The following is a 22,369-nucleotide window of genomic DNA, read 5'->3' on the forward strand; positions in this document are numbered from 1 at the left end:
TAGTTGCTCCGCAGCGTGTGGGATTTTCCCGGGCCAGGGCTCAAACCCATGTGCCCTGCATTGGCAGGCGATTCTTAACCACTGCGCCACCAGGGAAGCCCTCGGATATCAATTCTGATACTAAATCATTAGATTTTTGATAAGTTACTGAAACAACGGTTTTCCAAATATGTCTCTCCGTTGTTCATGCAGTATTCAGATGAGCCCTGAAAAAAAGTCTTTCAGATGACCTCACTCCTGTTTTAACAGAACAAGAATGAAACTCACATCAAAAATATTGGGTTGGCCAAAAAGTTCATTCGGGTTTTCCATTACTGTCTCATGGAAAAACCGGAACAAACTTTTTGGCCAACCCAATATCTTCGTGTGATTCTGTTCCTGCTCCTGATTACTCGTCAGTAGAGTCAGCAATGGTGGGATCATTTTAGCTGAAAAGCTCCTATACTATTAATATATAAGATTAGTGTGGTTCCCAGAGCCTTTTTGCTTGAAGCCCATCTATTCATTTCAAAAACATTTACCAAGTCATTACCAAATGCTGAGCTCTATGCTAAGGTGTGGTTTCTGCTCTCAAGGGGTTCACAGTCTCGTAGGATAGGGTATATATTTTTTTTTAAAAATTGCTGCAGCAGTGTGGTAAGACTCATAGGAGAGCAGAGCTCTGATATCCAGGAGGGAAGGATCAGGTTGTCACTTGGTAGGTGTAGTGGTCTCCTAAGGATCTAGTTGCCCTAGATGACCTAGGGGTGGAGGAGCCCTGTGAAACTCGCCACCCACACCTGTTCTCCACGGCGTCACCTGAGGCCTCTTACTAGACTCCTAGGTGATGATGTGGCACACAGTTCAGAAACCACTGGTATAAGCCAATCTTAGCCCACTTTCCCTCTTCTCAGTATCATTTTTAGTGTGACTTTGGATTACAAAGAATTCATTAGAAGGTCAGTCATTAGGTGAAGAAGCACCTTTTTATTTCAGTGACACTAAATATATGAGCGCTTTTACCACTTAGGATTTCAGAGGATAAACAACTTAAATTAGTTCTGCTTTTATAGTTCTTAAGAATTAGGACCATTGAATTTTAGATGCTGAAAGCACCGCAGAAGTCATTTAGCCCATTGCTTTTATTTTACTGCTGAAGACTGAGGCCCAGAAGGGGAAAGTGACCCAGGTATGGATACTCTCTGGTTAATGGCCGAGCTAGGATTAGAAACCAGACAAGCCAGCGACGAGACCAGCACTCTTTGTACTAAATATTACACTGCCGCAACAAATTTCCTCTCTAACCCGACGCCATAGCAATTTCAAAACTGTGGCTGGTATTACACGTGTTCTGTTAACTGATGAAACCCAAGAAAGCTCTTTAGTTGCCCCTTGGCTCTCTGCACCATGTTGCTATTTAGTTCTGCCAATCCGATTTGGCCCCAAGAGAGAGTAGTGGGCAGTGATGTGATACTTTGAGTAGCATTTACTGGTATGTTGTAATGCGAGTAGCAGAAGTCAGAAAACCCTGTTTCTACGTGGCCCTCGTCAACAAAGGTATGATCCGCAGGGGCTTAGTCATCCGCAGTCTTGTTCCTCTTGGGTTTTCAGGGATTTTGATTCCATACATTTCTGTGTATATTTGAGCACATACTTCATTTCTAAGCAATTATTAGCATATAATCTCAGAGACCCTTAGAAGGCATCTCCATCCAAATCCCTCTACAAATTCCCTGCCAAGCAGTGAACAAACCTCTATTAGCCTCCTTCCTCCAAGGCTGAGTAGCTCTAAATGACCATAAAGCCCATTTCCATCAGACTTTAGAAAATTCTTCCTTATGTCCAGCCCAAATTTACTTCCCTGTGAAGTTTTCATTTTTCTGCCCATTGGAGTTACCCCTAAGTCAACTCAACAAATACTTGAGAAACTTTCAATTATTTGAAGACAGTCTACTCGGTTTTTTTTTTTTTTTTTCTTTTTTTCCTCTAGGGTATACATCTGTATCTTCAAATATTTATCCTAAAAAAAAAAAAAAAAAAAGTTTTGACTTTATAACTTTCCAGTGCATTCTTCCAAGTTTAAAAAGAATACTCCCCCACCGCTCACCCAGGACCATTTAGTGTGTAGAATCTCAAATTGAATACAGTGCTCAAGGAATCATTAGCACAGACTAGGGTGGATCTATCACAAAACCCATTAAATACATTATGTCTTCATTAAAGGCCACCTCACAGCATCCTATTGGCAGTATTTGATGACATCATCATTCTACTGACAAATACTGAACTTGTAATCAGCTGAAATCCATCAACCACATGTCCGTCAACTGTCCTTGTGCACTATTTGTCGTATCAGTGAATTTCATACTGTTTCCGGTGTCAGGGTCTCCTTTAAATCCTCATTCAGTCACATATTCTGCAGCTCTGTTGTTGGCAAATTTGTCACCAAACGCCAGGTGTGCAGCATTCCCATGAACGAGGTTTATACAGAAAGACTTGTTCTTGGTGGAACTAAACTGAGTTGAGAGGTCATCGCCTGTGTTTCAGAGCATTTCGGAACTGTCTTTTAAATAGCCTGTTATAGAATTTCACCCAAGATCTTAGTCATCAACATCAGCTTTCTATAGCTTCTACATTGGGTTTTGTTTTTCTTTAATGAGGATATTTGCCTATCTCTAGTGTTCTACCATCTCTCCTACTCTCCACAATTATCAAAAATTTCTGAAAGCAGATTAGCAACCTCAATTGAAAGGTTTTATCTGTATCAATGTTGTACTTTGTTTTAAGAAAACCTGGGGGGAAAAGGCAGAGAGGGAAAATAACTTGAAGAAATTCCCTTCATTTAAAAAACTTCTGCCGGCTTTTTTGAGATGTTATTGACATCTAATATATGTAAGTGTAAGGTGTACAATGTGACGATTTAATACATGTATATTTTACAAAATGTTTACTCCAGTAAGGTTAGTCAACACCTCCATCCCCTCACATAATTAGTTGGGTTTTTTTTTTTGGTGGTGGTGATAACTTTTAAGAGCCACCATCAAGAACTTTCAAATATACAATACAGTATTGTTAATTAATGTCACCATACTGTACATTAGATTCCCAGGGTTTATCTATCTTATAGATGGAAGTTTCTCGCCTTTGACCAACATCCCCTCATTTCCCCCAGCCCCCAGCAACCACCATTCTACTCTCTCATTTCTTTGAGTTCATTTTTTTAGATTCTGCATATAACTGAGACATACAGTATTTGTCTTTCTCCGTCTGACTTAGAGAAGTTCTCTTGACCATGGGTTAGTTACGACAGTTTTAGAATCCTTGAGCTCACCATTTGATATTTCAGCATCCATTTAAACAAAAGTCAAGAGGTTTTGAATCCAGCCATAGCACGGAGACCATTTACTCTCCATTAACAAACTCTAAGACAAGTGGTTCGGCATGATGTGTGCCCAGATCCCACAGCTCTAGGTCTAAATTAGGTATATCCCCTTTTTCTTCCCCCAATACCCATTTTACTTTAATTCAGGCCCTGTGACCTAGAAACGAGACAGTCAGTCTGCACTGGACCGTCAAACCCAAAGGACTCCCTTTCTCCTTGCTTCTAGGACAAGCCAAGCCTAGTTCCTTAATCTTTCCCCTGTGTTTAGCACCCTGGTGTCATGAACGTTAAATACATAAAACCCAACGGTTGTCTCCTCTGCTTTTAAAATATAAAAACACATTTAAAACAGACTCTATGACCTCAACACATTTTGACTTTGCTTTCTTCTTAAGTAACAGAGGAAAAAGCAGGTAGACGCTTTCAGTAGCACAGTTATGTTTTGTTGGGGACAAAGACACAGTGCTAAACAGTCCATAATTTAGAGAAGACATGACCTGCACATTTTTAAAAGGTAATATTCCCCTCATTTTCTCAGGAAAGCAGATTTTCTGAAGGGAAACATCTCTATTGTAGAGGTTAGAAATTACACAGATGTTTCTCCACTCATTCTGTATTGTCTGTGCTTCAGGTCCTTGGGGGATACATACATGTGTAAGAGAAAGTCTCTGAGCCCACAGGCCTTTGGCTCTGGGGGGGTGATAACACAAGTATGTGCCTAACTAACTATCACGCGGGGTGGAATGATTAAGTGACTCGGAGAAGGACGATCATTGGCCAGCCTTCGGGATGGCTAGGAAAAGTTTCCTGGAGAACGTGTCATTGAGCTCACATTAGAGTCTGCGTTGGATTTCAATAGAGACAGGCTAGAAAAGGCATTACAGAGCCATAGAATAAACATGATCCAAAAAAATACGCAGAAAATCAAGGATCTTAAGTGCCCGGGTGGAAGTAGGAAAATGACCCGATGATGCGGTGTGCCAGGCAGGGCTGCCTTGGGCCGGGAGTCCCTCCTCCGAGCACGGCAGCTCCGACAACTGGCTCGCATCCTTCACAGGAGAGTCGACAGGAAGAGTGAATTTTCATGTATATTTTTTACATCCAAATTAAATTAACTCATGGAATTTTCCACCCTTAGGAATTAAAGTAGCAGCTCATGAAGTAATTCAGTTATGTCATTCATACCAAAACAGAAAATACTGGAGCAACTCGGCACCGTTTAAAAGCCAAGACTAGACCTTGGCCATTTTATATTTTTTTCAAAACCTGTAGGCGTTGTGTTCTGTTAACTTTTACTGGGGCTGTAAATTTTTTTTTTAAATCAGAAGTATCTTCATTGCTTAGAAAATAGAAGTGCAAAATGGATTTGAAATAAGAAGAGGGTTTAGGCAAAGCACCTTTAGGAGTGAATACCTAAAAAAAAAAACACAGAAGCTTTAACGTCGAATTTCTGAAATGCGGGGAGTCTACTTAATTGGTTGACATTCACAGTTGTGCATAATTACAGCTTCCTCTAGGTCCATAAGTCAACTTAGAACTCTAAAGTTGAGTCTAACCAAAAGATCAGTCCAATATTAGTTAAATGACATCTTTTGAGGAAGCATTGTCCTGATACAATAGCCACATTCATTTTCAAGCAGTTAATTGGACATATCGTCAAAAACCACAGTGTTGAGTTTCCACCTTTTAATTTCACATTTGCCTGCTCCCCAGCTTTGGCACAGGGACGGGTCTCGTTCGGAGCTGAAAGTGTGTGAAAGTTATTGGAGAATGGTAGTCTCTGGGTAATGTTTCTGTGAGCCGCCCAAAAATTTTCCCCCTGCAGTCTAGATGGGAAACAGCTGGTTTTTGTTTAAAAAGCTGTTTTGCGAAATGTCTGAATCTTGAGGTGTAGAACTGAGGTCACCAGTAAAAGCAGGTGCTTAGGGACAAGTGAGAAAGACTCTGGGGCCCGGCTGGCCCTGTAATCTTCTGCAGGGTACTTCCTATTAGAGGAAAAAAGTGTTGAAGTCGGCTCCTTTATTTAGGACGCAAACAGATAAAGTAATCGCATTAGTGATGCTATTAGAAATTGAAGATCTTTGAACATGGCCAGCCCTTGAGTGAATAATCAGTTCCCTCTGAAATGGCTGTTTCCCTCCCAGGGCTTCAAATACAAAGGTCCAAGGCTTTAACTTCCTTTAGGTATTATAAGTGCTTGAATTTCCTCTTTAAATACACCCACAGTAAAAGAACTACGATTTCAAATAAGTAGTCGCAGAACTGAGTACGTCCTCCAAGTTCATGGAGGCAATCTCAGGGAAAGGCAGAAAAGGAACCCAAATTGGCAGAACCAGGACGAGGCAGTTTTGAAAAAGGCCAAGTACAAAACATGTGGAATCACTAAAGTCCAGTGCACGGCAGATATCCACCAGCCTGAAGATGAAAGGAAACGACCTCCTCCCCTGGGAGCTGGGGGTTATTAGCAGCTGTTTATCCAGTCGGGAATAGAGATTAACATTGTAATTTTTTTTTTTAAAGAACTAGAAGAAAATTTGTTTGGGAAGTTGGCTCTTCATATCAAGTCACTGTGCATTGCCAAAAAAAACTTCCTTTCTCAGAACTCATGTACTAGGGTTGAGCAATGTTATGATTCTCTGAGAAACTCGGGATTACCAAAAAGCCCATCTCCATAAAATAGAACAGAAGAGGACAGAGAAGTGGATGGACGTCCGCCACTGACACGTTCCCTTGAACTGTGCACTGTAAGACGAGCTGTTTGGTCTGGTACCTGTCCTCCAGCCTGCCTCTACGTGGGGGGGTGTTCTCCCCATCCCGTCCCCCAACTTAATCTTTGCCACTCTAAAGCCTACGCAAATGGATTTTGCACATGCCTACTGCTTGTAAATGCCTTTTCATGACATATTGGGGAAACTGCTTAGTCCTCTGTGGAGCTTTATTCTCAAAAAAAAAAAAAAACAAAGAGTTGGATATTGGTATTTTCCCCTGATTTAATGCTACTCTTAATGTCATTTTCTTTTATTAAATCCTTTCTTTTGCTTTTGATCTTATTTATAGCAGAGCCACTGGTCATATGGAAACTATTATTGTATAGCTGGGAGATGAAAGACTTCATTGCAGTTAAATAAGAGTGAATCATTTGGGCCAATAATACACACATACAGTGAGGTACCATTTGTATCCAAAATGCCCTATGTTGTTCACTTTGTAACAAAGCCATTGAGGTTTTTAAAGGGCTTTACAAAAAGTCTGCTTTTTGTCCAAAATGTGTTGTCTGACGGTATGAAAACACGTTGATGTGCAGTCCTTAGCTGCTTCTTCATATATATATAATCTAAATATTGGCACTTCTTGTTGTAAAAATAGGAACTTTTATTTAAAGTTGAGATGTTAATTAATGTCAAATATCAGTTTTTTAAAAATATATATATATAGATAATCTATATCAAAATTCTACCCATCATTCAAATCCTGTCTAAAATGCCACCTTTTTCTTGAAGTAGTCTCTGGTTTCTCCATCTGATATGATTTCACCCATCCTTTAAAACCCTACATGACCTTATACTCCTTTATGACATTCATCTTATTTTGCCCTATATAGTAATTATATTAATTCGCCTTTAAGATGTAAGAGGTTGTAAAGTAATACACACATCTATCTTTTATTATTTTTTCCTGCAGTGGCTTGCATATAATAGGCATTCCTAAGGCATTCGTTGAATAAATCGAAATGTTTATTTTTTGATAGAAACATGCTAAACCTATATTCGACAGTACCGAAAGCTTTTAGATTTCAGATAGTCTCACAAGATATATGCCATTGGTGTCATCATTTACCGTTTAGGAAGTAACTAATTGCACCTTGTGATATTACAGCCCTATACAAGGAGCCAGTGCTTGCCCTTGGGATGCTTACATTTCAAGACAAGTATAGGCTTGGGACTTCCCTGGTGGTCCAGTGGTTAAGACTCCACGCTTCCACTGCAGGGGGCACGGGTTTGATCCCTGGTCGGGGCATGGCCAAAAAAAAAGACAAGTATAGGCTTTGTGAATAGCAGCAAAACAAAATCATTGATGCGTATGCCCTGCCCTATTAGACAGTGGCCTTGAGTGTGTTTTAAGGGTGGTGTCCGTAATGAACAATCAGGGGAGAGCCCTTTCCAGGTCCAGCAAGATGATGAGTGTTCTGGAGACCCAGACAGTCTAGGAGGAATGAGAGTATGGGGGTCTGTGGGACTAATGAAAGAGAAGTGGTCAGGGGTCATGGGGAGGAAACCAGCCCTGGGGGCCAGAAGAGGAAGGGCTTTAGCTCAAGCCTTAGGGATGTGGGAGTGAAGGCAGCAGATGAGGGGCCACAAGTAGGTAACTGAATATTGAGATGAAGGAATTTAAGAACAGGAGGGTACAAGCATGGTCCTCGGGTGTCCAGGTGAAGGACCCAGAAGCATAAGGTATTGATCTTAGACTTAATCCATAGAACAATGAAAAGCCATACTGGAAACTTGATATCCAAGAGACCAAATGACGCGCAGAGGATATAGCATTTACAAGCTGAGTATTTCGGAAGTGATGGGAAAGAAATGTTTTATTAGTTCAGGCAAGCTTCTTCACACTTCCATTGCCTTTCCGAATATGTTACAATCAGCGGATGTTAATTGGATAATTAAAAAAAGCATTTAAAAAATAAAGACCTGATTCTTTCCCCATATAGGTCATTACAGAGTATTGAGTAGAGTTCCCTGTGCTATACAGTAGGTTCTTATTAGTTATCTATTTTATATATGGTAGTGTGTATATATCAACCCCCATCTCCCAATTTATCCACCCCCCCCTTTCTCCCTTGGTAACCATGTTTGTTGTCCACATCTGTGACTCTACAGAAGAGTGGATATATGTATATGTATAACTGATTCACTTTGCTGTACAGCAAAGAAACTAACACAACATTGTAAATCAACTATACTCCAATAAAAATTAATTTAAAAAATTTAAAACTAAGGCCAGCTAGGTAAGGATGCATCCCTAGTGACGGACTTCCTAGGCTGGCTACAGGGCACTTTGTGTGCCAGTCGGCCTCACCCCGGTGTGTTCACACTGCAGGGACCCGATATTCCAAGTACACATCAAGTGTCCAGTTGTCTTTTCCTTCACACTAGACAAAAGAAGCTGCTTACAAGTAATTGCAAAAGTGCACCATAATCTCTGTGCTACATGGGCTTGCTTCACTAGGCATGGATTAACTTTAGTTCCCTCCAGCCTACTTACTAACTTGCTACCCGGGGCAAGGAAGGGATGGAACGGACTCTACCTAACCACCCCCCGAGGTCCCCGCTTGGTGGGCTGCATCCAGTTCTGGTTTCCTGTGTAGGAAAATGATGTAGAGAATTGGGGGTGGAGGGTGGGTATACAGAGGAGAGAAATGAAACGGTTTCACTAGATGGAACTTATGAGTTAAGAAAAAAAAAAATAAAAAGATGAACTGAAATCAGGTAACAGCCGTTTGCATCTCTCAAACTAGATCACAGAATCATTCATCTTTAACCATTTTGGTGGACATCAGGGGGGTTTCAGCCTAGCTGATCCCGTGACACTGCCAAGGTCAGGGTCATTTAGATTGTGTTTAAATCCTCTCGAAAATTCTTTTATCATCTGGGGAATAAGCATTAAATACGTTTCCAAGAATTGCCCAGTAAGGAATTACCTTACTTCAGGCAAAGCCTAAGTGAAGCTGTGAAATTTCTGGGGGAGAAAAACAGGTGTTTTTAAGAAAATTAGGAGGCCTACTCCCAATAAACATTTTAAGAATCGAAATCCAAACTAAAGAACTCAATCCAGATCTGACTTTAGTGGAAAGTCCTTTCAATGTTTAATCACATGAATTTTTTTAAATGATCTGATAATTCTTTTAAAACTGAGGAGTATGGAAATTATATTCGTGGTTGAAGGGTGTCCCAGATGTCAGGGCTTTTTCACACGAAAGAGTTGATTATCAGAGCCTAGTCTCATTTTCTACAGAATTTGGTGCCTCCAATATTATTCCTCACAGTGTCTACCGCTGCTATTTCATGAACTTCCGAGTTCCCATCTGTGTGCTATTAAAAAAAGTTTGCAGGACCACTTCCCACTTCTTTAAAAGATGCACCTTTTGGACTCAATGGTATTTTTTGCACATTTGAGAAAATGTTTGCTTTCCTCTAATATGACACAGACAGATCTGGCAAGATAATTGAAACTGAAATCTAGCACTCTACGACTGTCATGTATAATTGATATTTCATGGGGAGATTACAGTTCAGACACCAAAACTGTTTTCTCTGTCAATGGGTGTCCAATTACAATAAAAAAAACCCAGCCCATCAGCTTTTTTTTTTTATGATTATGGCAAAACAAGAGAAAGAAGAGAGAAAAGTAAAAGTTACCAGGACTTTTTTCTTTGCCCCATTTTCTTGTTGTTATTTTTCTTCTTTCTAAAAAACACCTCTGTCAAAAGGAAGATTTTGAACCTGATGCCATTAATTACAAACTTTCGTTTTGAGCTACTAAAATGTCTCTAACAGCATTTCTGGTTTTGTGTCACTAGCGCGGGTCTAGAAATTGATGACAAGTTTCCTAAAGTTTCCATCCTACACTCTTTTAGAAGGATTATGGTAGAGGAGAAAGAACTGAGGTCTGAAAGCCTGTTTTGAAGCAGTTATCTCTGGAGATAACATTAACAAGGATTGAATAACTGCCAAATGAAATTTAATACATTTTCCCATCCATGAAATAGGCCTCTTAAATACAACAGAATAATTACTTTCACAATACTCTCTGGAAACAAAGAGAGCAGAAACACTGAATGCCTTTTTTGTTTGTGGTGTTTGTTGTTAGCTTGAGGATCAGGAAAAAGGACGTTTACCAGGATGCTCTCTTCGCATCCCCACATACAAACAGCCTTGCCAACAGCCACCTAATTTGAAACTGCATATCTTTTAAATCTGTTTATGTTGGAGGAGTCGTGGCAAATATTAAATTTTGTAATTTAGTTAGACATCTTGGCCTTGGCCTGAGTTGGTGGGCCATGATGTTTTCCTCCCTATGATAAGGAAAACTAAAATGATTTTTTTATATCTGCATCTAGGTATACGCACACACACACACACACACACACACACACACACACATACACACTGCTTTAAAATGAAAACTCCAGGAAGTAACCCCATTTGTCCCTAAACTCTGCTCGCCTCCCCTATGTGTGCGTATATACGTACATACATACATACATATATATATATATATATATAATATATGCCCAATCAAGTTGTTCAATGTTGTTATAAGTTTTCTGAGTTCAAAATCTGTTTTAGTCCTCTAACCAGATGTTCACTAAGTCACTTAACCATTTCAGCCTTTGCTTTCTTCTCTGTAAAATGAGAAGAAGTTTGTCCTAACTGGTATCCAAGTCTCCCCAAACCCTTCCTTCCCTTAAAGTCTATATACTGTAGTTGAAAAGTGTTCTTAATATATCAATTCTTTCGTCAGAAAGTAAGATTATTTAAAATGATATGGTGCTTAATGTGATTCAAAAGAAGTAGTACACTTCTAAAAGTATTTAGTAATTCCCAGTGATAAAGTCACACTGGAGAATTTAAATAGCTGTGTCGGAATTTGAATATTCCTTGACCTAAGATACAATTGAGCTTAGATAGCTGCACATAAAAGCCGTGATTTACGGGGGCCCGAGGAAGGGGCAGCCATGTTTGGACCACATGATCTTGCCTCCTCCTCTTCTTTTATAGCTCATTGGACCAGCTGTGAGGACACCTGATCCCAGGCTAGCCCATTCATTGGATGGCCTGTGTCTGCTTCAAAATGATGAGCTGGACCATCTGATGATCTTGGCATTCTGAACTCAGAACTACTAAGACAGAGAGGGAGTTAGGAGCTGATTCAGAACCTGAAAAGATGTACTGGGAACTCCTGTGAAGGAAGAGAAGTGTCCAGGCCATAGTTCTGAGTGGGCAGAAGCCAGAGAGAGACAGAGGTACCAACAGAGGAAGGAGAGAGGCTGGAACAGCTCCTGAGACACAAGGGGTGGCCTTAGGTCCCGAGAGTTCTCCAGGCCCAAAACGTAGGTCACAGAAATCTTCCTGTTAAATCTCCTCTTACCTGAGCCAGCTGGAATGAGTCTCTGGTCCTTACTATCAAAACCACCACACTAAATTGATCGCTCCACGAAAATCCCACCAAGGATCGCTTATAAGCTCCATGAGGGCAGGGGCCACATCTAAATTATTCACCACCCTGTTTCCAGTACCTGTCAGAGTGACAAGCATGGGCTAGATTAGGAAATATTTGTTGAATTAATAAGTGTACCCTTTGATCAATCGACTGATAATTATTGAATAATTTTTAGATTTTAGTTCCTTCTTCTACTTTTAGCATAGATATATCTAAAACCATATTGTATGTGGCTATAAGAAGACTGTATTCTTAAAGACTGCAAAAAAATTTATAATCAGTATTGATAAAACTAACCTTTCATAGGCTGCCTTTTAACTTTACTGCTTATGTAGATGAAAAGGTTTATGAAAATAGGACTTTAATGAAGTGTGGATTTTCTGGGTACCATCCTTAGAATTGATTTGTAGGTTAAAGGAATCTGCTTTTTTTCTAGTTACATTATTATTATATTTGTAAGTGGACAAATCCTGACCCTCATATATACAGATGGCAGTATTGGTTTCTCCGTCTATTTCTGAGTTATTCTATTGACGGGTTTGTGCTGGCCGTTCACTGTGGTTTTTTCCTTGTCTCTTATGTGACCAGAAATAATATTTCTGAGGGAGAAGTAAATAGGGTTAGGAAATGCTGTCTGTGGTCAAGGAAACAAGTAAAGCAGAGCTAATTCTTCAGATTGGAATACTATTCCACAGCCGCAGGCAATGGAACTGATCCTGGAGAATCACGCTAATTAGATGGATACATGGATGTGGACCTATCATTAGTCATTCATTTGACCTGGAATATACGTAGTTTACAAGGGAGACCTTCGATAATCAAGGATAACATTGTTTCCAACTTCCTTTGTGGAAAATGATGTATTATTTGAGATGATCTATAGAAAATAAAGTTAGCTAACATGCGTGGCTAAAAGCCAAAAACCTAGTTGGAACAACTATCTTCTCAAACATACTTACAGATCATTTAAGATTTTACTGTCATTCTGCAGGAGAAAGATTTAAAATCAAATGGATATGAACAAAATAGAGACAGAGTGCAAAGAGGATTATAAGTGAAAGTAGCTTGAGTTCTAAGGTTTCTTGAACTATGTAGACTCTTATTTTTACGTAGTATGCAAGTATTTTCAGCTGGAACACCTAACAATATCAATAATTATTGTGTACCTTTGTGTACTAGCTGTCACGCATACTGCTACTCCTTGCAATAAACCTGGAACTTACTCTCTGTAACTTCCAATGTTATTTTCTCCATTTTGGATTTGAGCAACTGACCCGTGATTATACAGCAAACGAAGACCAGTTACAGTTACAATCTACATATTAATTCTCATTATTGTATAATTTTCACTCAGTTGCACTGTCTTTCATTTACAGTTGAGGGAAAGAAAATAGAAAGGTCATTGGTTGTGGGTCCTTCTATCCTCTTTTAAAAGCTAAACGTGTCTAGAAGGGAAAAAAAAAGAAATTTCAGGATTAATAACTGAATATATTTTAATTCAAAAGCAAAATATTAACCTTGAATTGCATCGTAGCTGCCCACAAAGAAGGCTTGAGGATTTTAATAGAATGACTCTAAAATAGAAGGAGAGTACGAGAATCTCTGCTGTGCTCAAATCCGTGGTTACCTTCAGTGATTCCAACTTAGAATCATCCTTTGTGGAAAGAAATGAAATCCATTGGGAATGCCAGTAACCGAATCAACACTTGGGTAATTATTTAGGTTAACATTGATTGACAGTCTTAAAGAGCTACCATTTGATCAGGGCCTATAAAATTCATGCTTGCAAGTTGACATCTTAGATTGAAAGGATAATCATTGACTGAATCAGTCTTCTAAATGCACAGATCTAAAAATGGAAAACAGCTACCACTCTTTGGTTTGGAAGGAAAATGAAAACAATACACAAGAGTGAGAAATGGTTGAAGGGAATTGGGTGGGCATGGTCTACCTATAAAAGATTAGGCTTCAGTTACAGATGAAAAATGGGAGTGGCATGGCAATGGTGTTAAATATGTGAGAAGGGCTGACACTTATTCCATGGAACTCCAGAAGTTGAATCTAGGACCAGTGGGTGGAATGTACAAGGAGGCCAACTTGTGGTGAAAATGGAGTGAGCTGCTTTGGGAGATAATCAGGGTCTTAATATATTTGAAGCATCCACATAGACACTGAATGACCACCGTTCAGGTTGTTCTGGGAAGGCACACGGACACCCGAGTAGCAGAAAACACTGGGCTCCCCAGATCTCTCAGCTACAACATTCATTTATACGTCCTGATGCCCCTGAGTCCTTAAATCCTTTGCTATTCCTGCTGTATTTTGTTTTAACTTTTTAAAACATTTATTTTATTGAAGTGTAGTTGATTTACAATGTTGTATTAATTTCTGCTGTACAGCAAAGTGATTCAGCTATACATTCTTTTTCATATTCTTTTCCATTATGGTTAATCCCAGGATACTAAATGTAGTTCCCTGTGCTATACGGTAGGACCTTGGTTTTTGTCCATTCTATATATAATGGTTTTATTTTTGCTGTATTTTGAATCTGGGCAGTTAGAAAGATTTATATGATCCTCCTCCCTCTCCCTGAATTATTTTCTTCTGTATTGTTTTGGAGGATATAAAGGTGACACTTTATACTAGGCTGCCTTTAGATAGCACATGCTTCATTTGGTTCTGTGAATTTTATTGTTGCTTGTTCAGATTCTTATTATTGTTGCACTTTGTGGAAATACTCTTTTAAAACACTGGGTAGCAAAAGAGTGACGATTCTGCTTCGTGGTTTCAGATTTAGGATTGGGAAAAAATTACACTTTTTGATTCATAGCCGTATAAATTCATGGATAAATATTTTTAGTGTTAGAACCACTGTCCTGTGTTCACCTAACAATAGGCTAAGAAAATAACTACTTGGAAATGCCATTGAAAATGCTACTCATGTTCCTCTCGGTTTGCAAATGCTTACTGGTCTTACTTGAAGGTGTACACTATAAAGTCAGTGATTGCTGTCTCAATGCCACAAGGTCAACATCTCTGGACCCCAGAGTAGGTAGTAGTAGTTAATAAAAAGCTCAGCAGTATTTTTTTCAGACCAAGTCATCATGCTGTACTCTATAATTTTGTTCTTGGAAGCATAGAGAGTGTTTACAATATGGTGTCTTTCTAGGATCAGAATAGTGAAAAAAAAATATGGAAAAATGTCCAAACATCTTTGCATGGCAATGATGGCATTACTGGTGTGTTTAATAAAACCTTTATTGGTACATTTTCCGGTATGGTGGCATTGGCAGAAACGGTCCCCCTTTGGATTTGGAACTCAGCAGCTGATGAAATACAGTAAACATTAATTTGGAATGGGCTGCCAGTTTTGGAAAGCCAGGTGACATTTTATTATATTTGTACCGAGCAGGGGCTATGTCCCATACTGCTGTAGCTTCCGCTGTCAGTGGCTTAGCTGGCATTATGGAAAAAAAAAAAATGGCAGGCCTGAGAATCTTATCCCCTGAAATGAAAGTCGAATGCCAAATTGAAATTCCTGTAGGATTTCCGATAGCAATGGGGGAATTGAGAAGCCCACAATTAAGCATATGGGCATTAAGATAATTGTCAGATCTGTTGGCGGACATGATAGAAGACAGATGGGTACGAATCAGTGCACTCCGCTGCAGCACCCTGGGAGACAATTTGACGTTTTACCTGCCTGAGCTACTCTGCCATATTTGTCACTGGATGTATAGCACAGCATCTTACTGAGTGTTAAAGTGTCTTTTGCTGGATACTCTAGGTGCATGCGTGGTCCTTTAGCGCCCTCTAGTGAAATGCATTTGGGAGTATTGTTTTTCAAAGGTTAATCTCCCTTCCTTGGGTCCCTGCTGTCCTGGAAGTAGCCGTCACACCTCTGACTCCCACTAAACTCTACGGTTTCTCTTGCCCTTTCAGGTTGGGGCCCATCGTGAAGATGGCGTGGCCCTGAGGGGCAGCCATTCTCTTGTCCCAAACCAGGTGCCCGTGCCACAGCTTCCTGTGCAGTCTGCAACGTCCCCTGATTTGAACCCACCCCAGGACCCTTACAGAGGTAGGTCCGCCTCCGCGGGCGCTTCTGACCTCACTGAAACAATAGATCCCGTGTGGATCCCATGCTTACTCATTCATCCCTCAGGAAGCACTGACACATCACCAAGAATCCATTTTGATACAAAGACGGTAAGTAAATGGGAAAGGATTTCAAACGTAGCTGGCTAATTGTGTTTCTTCAGTATAACTGTTTTGCTCCAGCATCCTCGGAAATCCTGCTCCTATTGCAGCAGGGAATGAGACCACAGACTGATGAGAGGAAATGTGATTTTAGCTATTTCCACATTGTGCTCATTCAGATCCTTTAATGTGGTTAGTTGTAGCCTGACAGCGATGCTTCCAAATGAAGAGGAAGGAAGGAAATGGTTTTTGTTTCTTACGATGGAAGGAAATGTAGGTACATTTCAAAAAATGGAACTTGGATGATTTTCGCTCTTGAGTCATCAAGCCCCGTCCTCATTGCCTCGTACCACTGTCTCCTTTTGGCTTCCCGGGACCCCAGGTAGCTGTGCCGCAGGGGCAAGACCTGGGTCCCAGGGTCCTTGTGCGACTGGCTGGCCAGGTGACCCCAAAATGCTTACATAACATCTCCTCATTCCCCTCAACGTTGAGAATAAAAATGATAACAGTGGCACAAGAATGAATAATATGTATAAGCACTTGCCCACCTGTTAAGCATTGTAAGAATCTTGAGCATTAATTATATATGTGGGTATGCCTGCCATTTTTCATTGAATAGTAATACTTCGATGGCCCTTTCTTTTAAAGAGCCTTTGGGTTTTCCTTCTCTGTCCTAGATCAACACTTCTTAATGTGCACAAACAGGACCTGAGGATCTTGTTAAAATGCCAATTCTGATTCAGTTGATCTGGGGTCCTGCATTCCTAATGGGTTCCCAGGGGATAAGAGTGCTCCTGGTCCACTGACCAGATTTTGAGTGATAAAGTTCTAGACTATACAGATTACAAATAGAAGGAAACACTAAATAGACACGCTTCTACCTTAGAAATAAATGATTACATTAGGGTCACGTGTTAAAATATATTGTGATCTTGGAAAGTTGAGCAGTGGTAGAGCTAGAAATGTCTTCATTGAGCAGTAGCTGCTTTCCATATGTACCATTTTTAAATGCTGGTTACTCCTTGAGGATAAGGGAAGCCTGATTTCAGAATATCATTAGAGTATCTATTGAAGTCTTGACTGTACATATTTAGCGCACTCCCTGGGAATTATATTTTAAGGACATTTTTCTATTAAATCATTGCATATGGAAGAAACTCAATATAATAGCTGATATTTACTTGGGTTCTTAATCAGAACATTGAGGTGTGTGATTTTCATGATTATGATTTTCATTGCAATTAAGTTGATGTTTTGTAGACAGTGAAATTACCGTCTACTCCAAAAGATTGCAAAATAGAATTTAACCTCAGAGCCAATGCAGGGAAAACTTGTTTCTGCAGGTGCATTTTTGAAACTTCACCAAAGACCATGAAAAAAGTGACAGATCACACAGTTCGGCAGTCTGAACTGTATAGCTTGGCAGCTCTCCAGTCTGGGGTGTGCGTGTCTGTGCCTCGAGGCTTTGGTGGCCGTGTCACCTGGTCTCTTTTTTTTCTGCAGGCATGCCACCAGGATTGCAGGGCCAGAGTGTCTCCTCCGGCAGCTCTGAGATCAAATCCGACGACGAGGGCGATGAAAACCTGCAAGACACGAAATCTTCCGAGGACAAGAAATTAGATGACGACAAGAAGGATATCAAATCCATTACTAGGTCAAGATCTAGGTAACAGTATATAATACTGTCGCTTCATTTAATTCCTTTATTGGACTTTGATGAAGTGAACAGAACAGGAAGAAACTATTCAGTTTTTTCCTGGCAGGTAAATCTGCAGCTGAAAAGAAAATGAAAGGCTTGCTCTAGAGGTACGAAAGTATCGTTTGAGATACCTGTACTCTAGGAAAGCCAAAAATGTCTTTGCATTTATGAATTTGGACCCAGTGCTAATAATGACACACGGCAAAAACAATTTGTAACTGATTCAAATGCAAGCAGTCGATTTGTAAAACTATACTTATTCTACAAATTTGGTCGTAAATGTTCTTTGGAAAATATTTCTAAAAAGAGAGCTTAGCTCTATTGAAAGCTCAATTGATGTATGTGCAACTGTAACTTTTTTCTTACCTCAAAAGTGAGAAAGTACTGATTTCCCAGCTTTATTCTAACATGTTGATATATATAAGAGCAATACCTAAATTGCTCATTTATTTTTCTCTCGGCAGAAAATGCAACTGCAGGAAAATAGCTTCTGGTTGGTTTTCTTAAGTCCCCGATATCTTTAAATTAGAATCTATCTCCTTGAACTTTAATCTGATAATCAGATGGGTTTTTTTTTTTGTTTTTTTGAGTATTGTGACACCCATGTTCTTTACCTCAGTTCCCTTGGATGGTTTTTATTTGCAAATTAAATGAATTGTACTAAGACGATACCTCCCTTTTCAAGGCTATCGTTCTCAAGGTTATACCTGGCGTCCTTTAGGAATTAAGGGCATGCTGCCTTTTCATATTGCCTTTATAGTTATTGAGATAAACCTTATTACAAGTTCTACCACAGTTTCAGAAATTCTGGAAGCTTCTATCTTACCCCTTTTCACCATTGCTACAGAGTTTCCTGACTTGGCCACATTGGTAAGACATCCCAAGAAGGGCCTTTCACATCCTTACCAGCTTCTCTGTTAGATCAGTCAGCTCTTGGTAATTTAACTAGTGGTCATAACGCATGCATATCAGTGGATTCTTTGACATTTCAGTACAACATTTTAACTCGCTGTTAAGAACCTTGTTTTAAAAGGTCACTGTTTTGACATTTACTTAGGCCCCCAAAACCGTGTTGTAAGGCGAGACTCTCCAAATCTAGGCAGTTTTCTTCGCATAACCAATTTATTTATCAGAGGTTAACCAATTCTCATTCATTATTGGCCTGAATACCCTTGGAAAACAAATTCCCATTTTCAGGCCCACTTTGGAAAAGGTGTGGCATATGTTTGATGTGTAAAAACATTACCCAGATTTTTAACTTCAGGATGGGATGAGCAGAAACTCAACTCTGTTCTCTTTTCACTTATTACGTCCTATTTGTGTGTCAGAATGTGGGTGTGAATTAATAGTAATCTTGATTTCCTTGGCATCAGCAGAGGTCACGGGTGGGAGAGAGCGGGACCGGCAAGGAAATGAGGAGGAGAATCAGAGGGCAGAGAAAGAGAGCACTTTCCGATGGGTTCAGTTTAGTTGCGCGTTCACCAGCACACATTCGAGGCAGAGTTTAACCTACAGGAAGACGAGCCAAGTCTTAACAGCATCTTTCTTTGGTGTCTGCCTCCTTTATAAGTGTTCTTGGCTTACTTACGTCATCTTTATGAGCAGCATGTGCTGGAACCCAAGAATCTGCTCCATTTCTGATTGACTGGGGCTTCGCCATCGTAGTGGATCCTTAGTGCGATTTGGAAGCTACCCAGACATTCTCCACAGTGGAAGATTCGGAGCTATACATTTTAAGCCAATACTCACTAAGTGTGCATTGAATTGAGTAGATAACTTCCCACGTGTTCCTCCAGCTCTGAAAGGTTGTGATTAACATCTCTATTCTGTGATCCTTTCAGATTCATGGAATTTTAAAGTAGAGGCTCACCTTGATGGTCTTTGGGGTCAGTGCTCAGATCTCTAGGTTAACATCCTTGTGGATGGTCACCTCCATATTGTTTCTTGCAGGGAAGACTCTCTTGCTTTTGAGTGAAGTTTACTTCATTTTTTATATCTCTCATACTCAAAAAAGGTTCTTGCTCATGTTAATTCAGACTGTTCCGCTCAGGGTTCTTTGTTCTGTTCTGTTCTGCCTTCCTGAGACATTTTCCACACCTCTCTTTTTTACGTGATTGCCCAGGAATTATCTGAAGCCTTGACGCCATGAGATCTTCCTGATGTGACATGCTTTCCAGGTGGCTCATCTTCCTATTTGCCCCCCCATTCAAAAGTTTCTAATTTGTCAGCATGACACCCAGAAACAGAAGTTATCTTCCCTTTCCAGACTCCTGGCTCCAACCATGCCTTTGATATGAATCATGTGATATCTCTGTTCTCATAATCAGGGATGAGCTTTTGGGCTTCATTTTTGACTCACGATGAGGTCATTGGTATTGATAACCAGTAAGTGTTTGGGTTGGGTTGGGTTTGTTTTGCCTAGAACTCATGTCAACTCAGGTTTCCCCAACTTGTCTGGGGAATCATAAACATCCATAATGTTAAAGGCCATGGAGATGATGTTTTTCTAACCTTTCTATTTCATACATGGAAAAAGCGAGACTCAGATACATTAAGTGGACTGACCAAGCCTTCCAAGCTGGTTAATAGACAACAGGCCCCCGTGTTTACTCCCATTGCTCTGTTGTCTTGAATGTAGGACCTTCTTAATCCTGTTTGAGCTGCATCGTCTTAATTTCGACCTATCCACATCGTTTTTTCAATCCCTGGTTCTCCTTGGGTTTCGGATGTCACAGTATGAAAGTTTTTTTTAAAAAGAACAGCTTCAGTCTAAAACGCTTTCTGAATCGTGGTCTTGAAGCGTAGCTTGAGCTGAAGGTGACAGCGCTCTGCTTTGCTGTGCGTAACCTTAGGGATGAAAGCTATGTTTTCCTTTTTGCTCCCCTCCATCCATATGGTGCACTCGGGGCCCCAACTCGAACCTCTCCTGTTGGGTTTACGTTTCATGTCCAGGAGACATCAAATGTCTGGCGTTAGGGACTGTCAACAGCCACCTAAAGCAACGCCAAGCCCAGGTGGATGGAAAATTCTGCCCAGGACAAGATCTTGAGATGGAAAAGTTCCCTGAAAACTCAGAAAGAAAACAAAAGCAATTTAGGAACTGTCTTCTTCCCCACCCCATTGGAAAATGTCACGTTTTTCCCTTTTGTCCCGCAGCAATAACGATGACGAAGACCTGACACCGGAGCAGAAAGCGGAGCGGGAGAAGGAGCGGAGGATGGCTAACAACGCCCGCGAGCGCCTGCGGGTCCGCGACATCAACGAGGCGTTCAAGGAGCTGGGCCGCATGGTGCAGCTGCACCTCAAGAGTGACAAGCCCCAGACCAAGCTCCTGATCCTCCACCAGGCCGTGGCCGTCATCCTCAGCCTGGAGCAGCAAGTCCGAGGTCAGTGCCGGCCAGCTGGCCTCCATGCAGAGGTCACGGTCGCACGCCACTGCAGAGAGCAGAGATGCTGTGGCGGCCTTGAGCGGGAGCAGAGAGTAGACTCTTAGGCATCCTTCAGGATCACTGTTTCAACCTCATCTAAGTCTATGAGGCAGCTCCCCTTTCTCCCGTAACTGAATCCTGGGATTTTTCTTATAACTGATACCGCCTTAGGACGTTTCCATAGGTCCTCTCAGTAACCGGAGCTGGGTACGTTTGCTTTACCAACTTTCTCAGACTGTAAAGTGACTGCACAGTTTCACCAGGGAGTTCGACCTTTACTAGCCACTGAGCAAATGAATCGCAGTAGTGTGCATTTTCCTAACTGGTCCTCTTGTTCTGGAAGGTAGAAACTGAGAAAAAGGATCAACAGACCCACAGAAACGTTGCATGACTTGCCCTGGACCAGAAGCCCTGGGTGTGACCTAAATGCTCTGTGCTTTCCTCTTCCACAGAAAGGAATCTGAATCCGAAAGCTGCATGTCTGAAAAGAAGGGAAGAGGAGAAGGTGTCCTCGGAGCCGCCCCCGCTCTCCTTGGCGGGGCCTCACCCCGGCATGGGAGACGCGTCCAATCACATGGGACAGATGTAAAAGGGCAAGTTTGTTTTCAGCCATTTCTGAAAGCTTTCCTTTGTTACTCTCACCAAGGCATCAGCCATGAAAGCCATATTTGACCCAAATTCACAGATTTTTTTTCCCCCTTGGGAAAAAAAAAAAAAAAGTTTAAAAATAAAAGCTTTCCTTTTTTCTGTTATAAACGTATTAATTCATCTTTCTCTCTTCTTTCTCAGGTCCAAGTTGCCACATTGCTTCATTAATACAAGAGACCACTTCCTTAACAGCTGTATTATCTTAAACCCACATAAACACTTGTCCTTAACCCCTTTTTTTGTAATATAAGACAAGTCTGAGTAGTTATGAATCGCAGACGCAAGAGGTTTCAGCATTCCCAATGATCAAAAAACCGAAAAACAAACAAAAAAAAAGAAAGAAAGAAAAAAAGTGCAACTTGGGGGATGACTCTCTTTAACATATCATTCAGAATGTTCAAAGCAGTATGTGCAGGCTGAGACGCAGCCCAGAGACTGAATGGCAATCTTTCCACACTGTGGAACAATGCATTTGTGCCTAAACTTCTTTTGGAAAAAAAAAAATATATAATTAATTTGTAAGTCTGAAAAAAAAATATTTAATTTAAAAAAATTGTAAACTTGCAATAATGAAAAAGTGTACTTCTGAAGAAAACTACATGACCGTTTTTGTTGGTATTCAAGTCAGCTAGTGTTTATAATTACCGGATATCGAATAAGGGAAGCTCGGCTGCCCTCGTAACAAAACCAGCAAACATCCTGATGACAGCGAAGTGATGACATTAGCCATTCCTTAGGGTAGGAGGAACAGATGGATCTTATAGACCTATGACAAATATATATATAAATATATATATAAATATATATTAAAAA

General features: G+C 40.5%; 1 protein-coding gene across 22 annotated transcripts in view; it reads left to right on the forward strand.

The window, feature by feature from the left end:
• TCF4 (transcription factor 4) overlaps window positions 1-22,369 on the forward strand; it is a 355,918-nt gene that overhangs the window by 329,426 nt on the left and 4,123 nt on the right. For 17 of the 22 annotated variants that reach the window (XR_014252068.1, XM_082418477.1, XM_082418464.1 and 14 more), the window contains 5 exons: window positions 15,527-15,662; window positions 17,285-17,447; window positions 20,637-20,866; window positions 21,361-21,501; window positions 21,698-22,369. The exon at window positions 21,698-22,369 is cut by the window's right edge. Coding sequence is in view for 21 of the 22 variants with exons in the window: in XM_082418477.1 (XP_082274603.1) it covers window positions 15,527-15,662; window positions 17,285-17,447; window positions 20,637-20,866; window positions 21,361-21,497 (666 nt within the window). In the remaining variant the exon portion in view is untranslated. The remainder of the gene's footprint in view (window positions 1-15,526; window positions 15,663-17,284; window positions 17,448-20,636; window positions 20,867-21,360; window positions 21,502-21,697) is intronic. The other 5 variants (XM_082418482.1, XM_082418481.1, XM_082418480.1 and 2 more) reach the window with 1 other exon arrangement.

This window comes from Balaenoptera physalus (genome assembly GCF_965194825.1).
Source record: "Balaenoptera physalus genome assembly, chromosome: 12".
NCBI classification, from domain to species: Eukaryota; Metazoa; Chordata; class Mammalia; order Artiodactyla; family Balaenopteridae; genus Balaenoptera; species Balaenoptera physalus.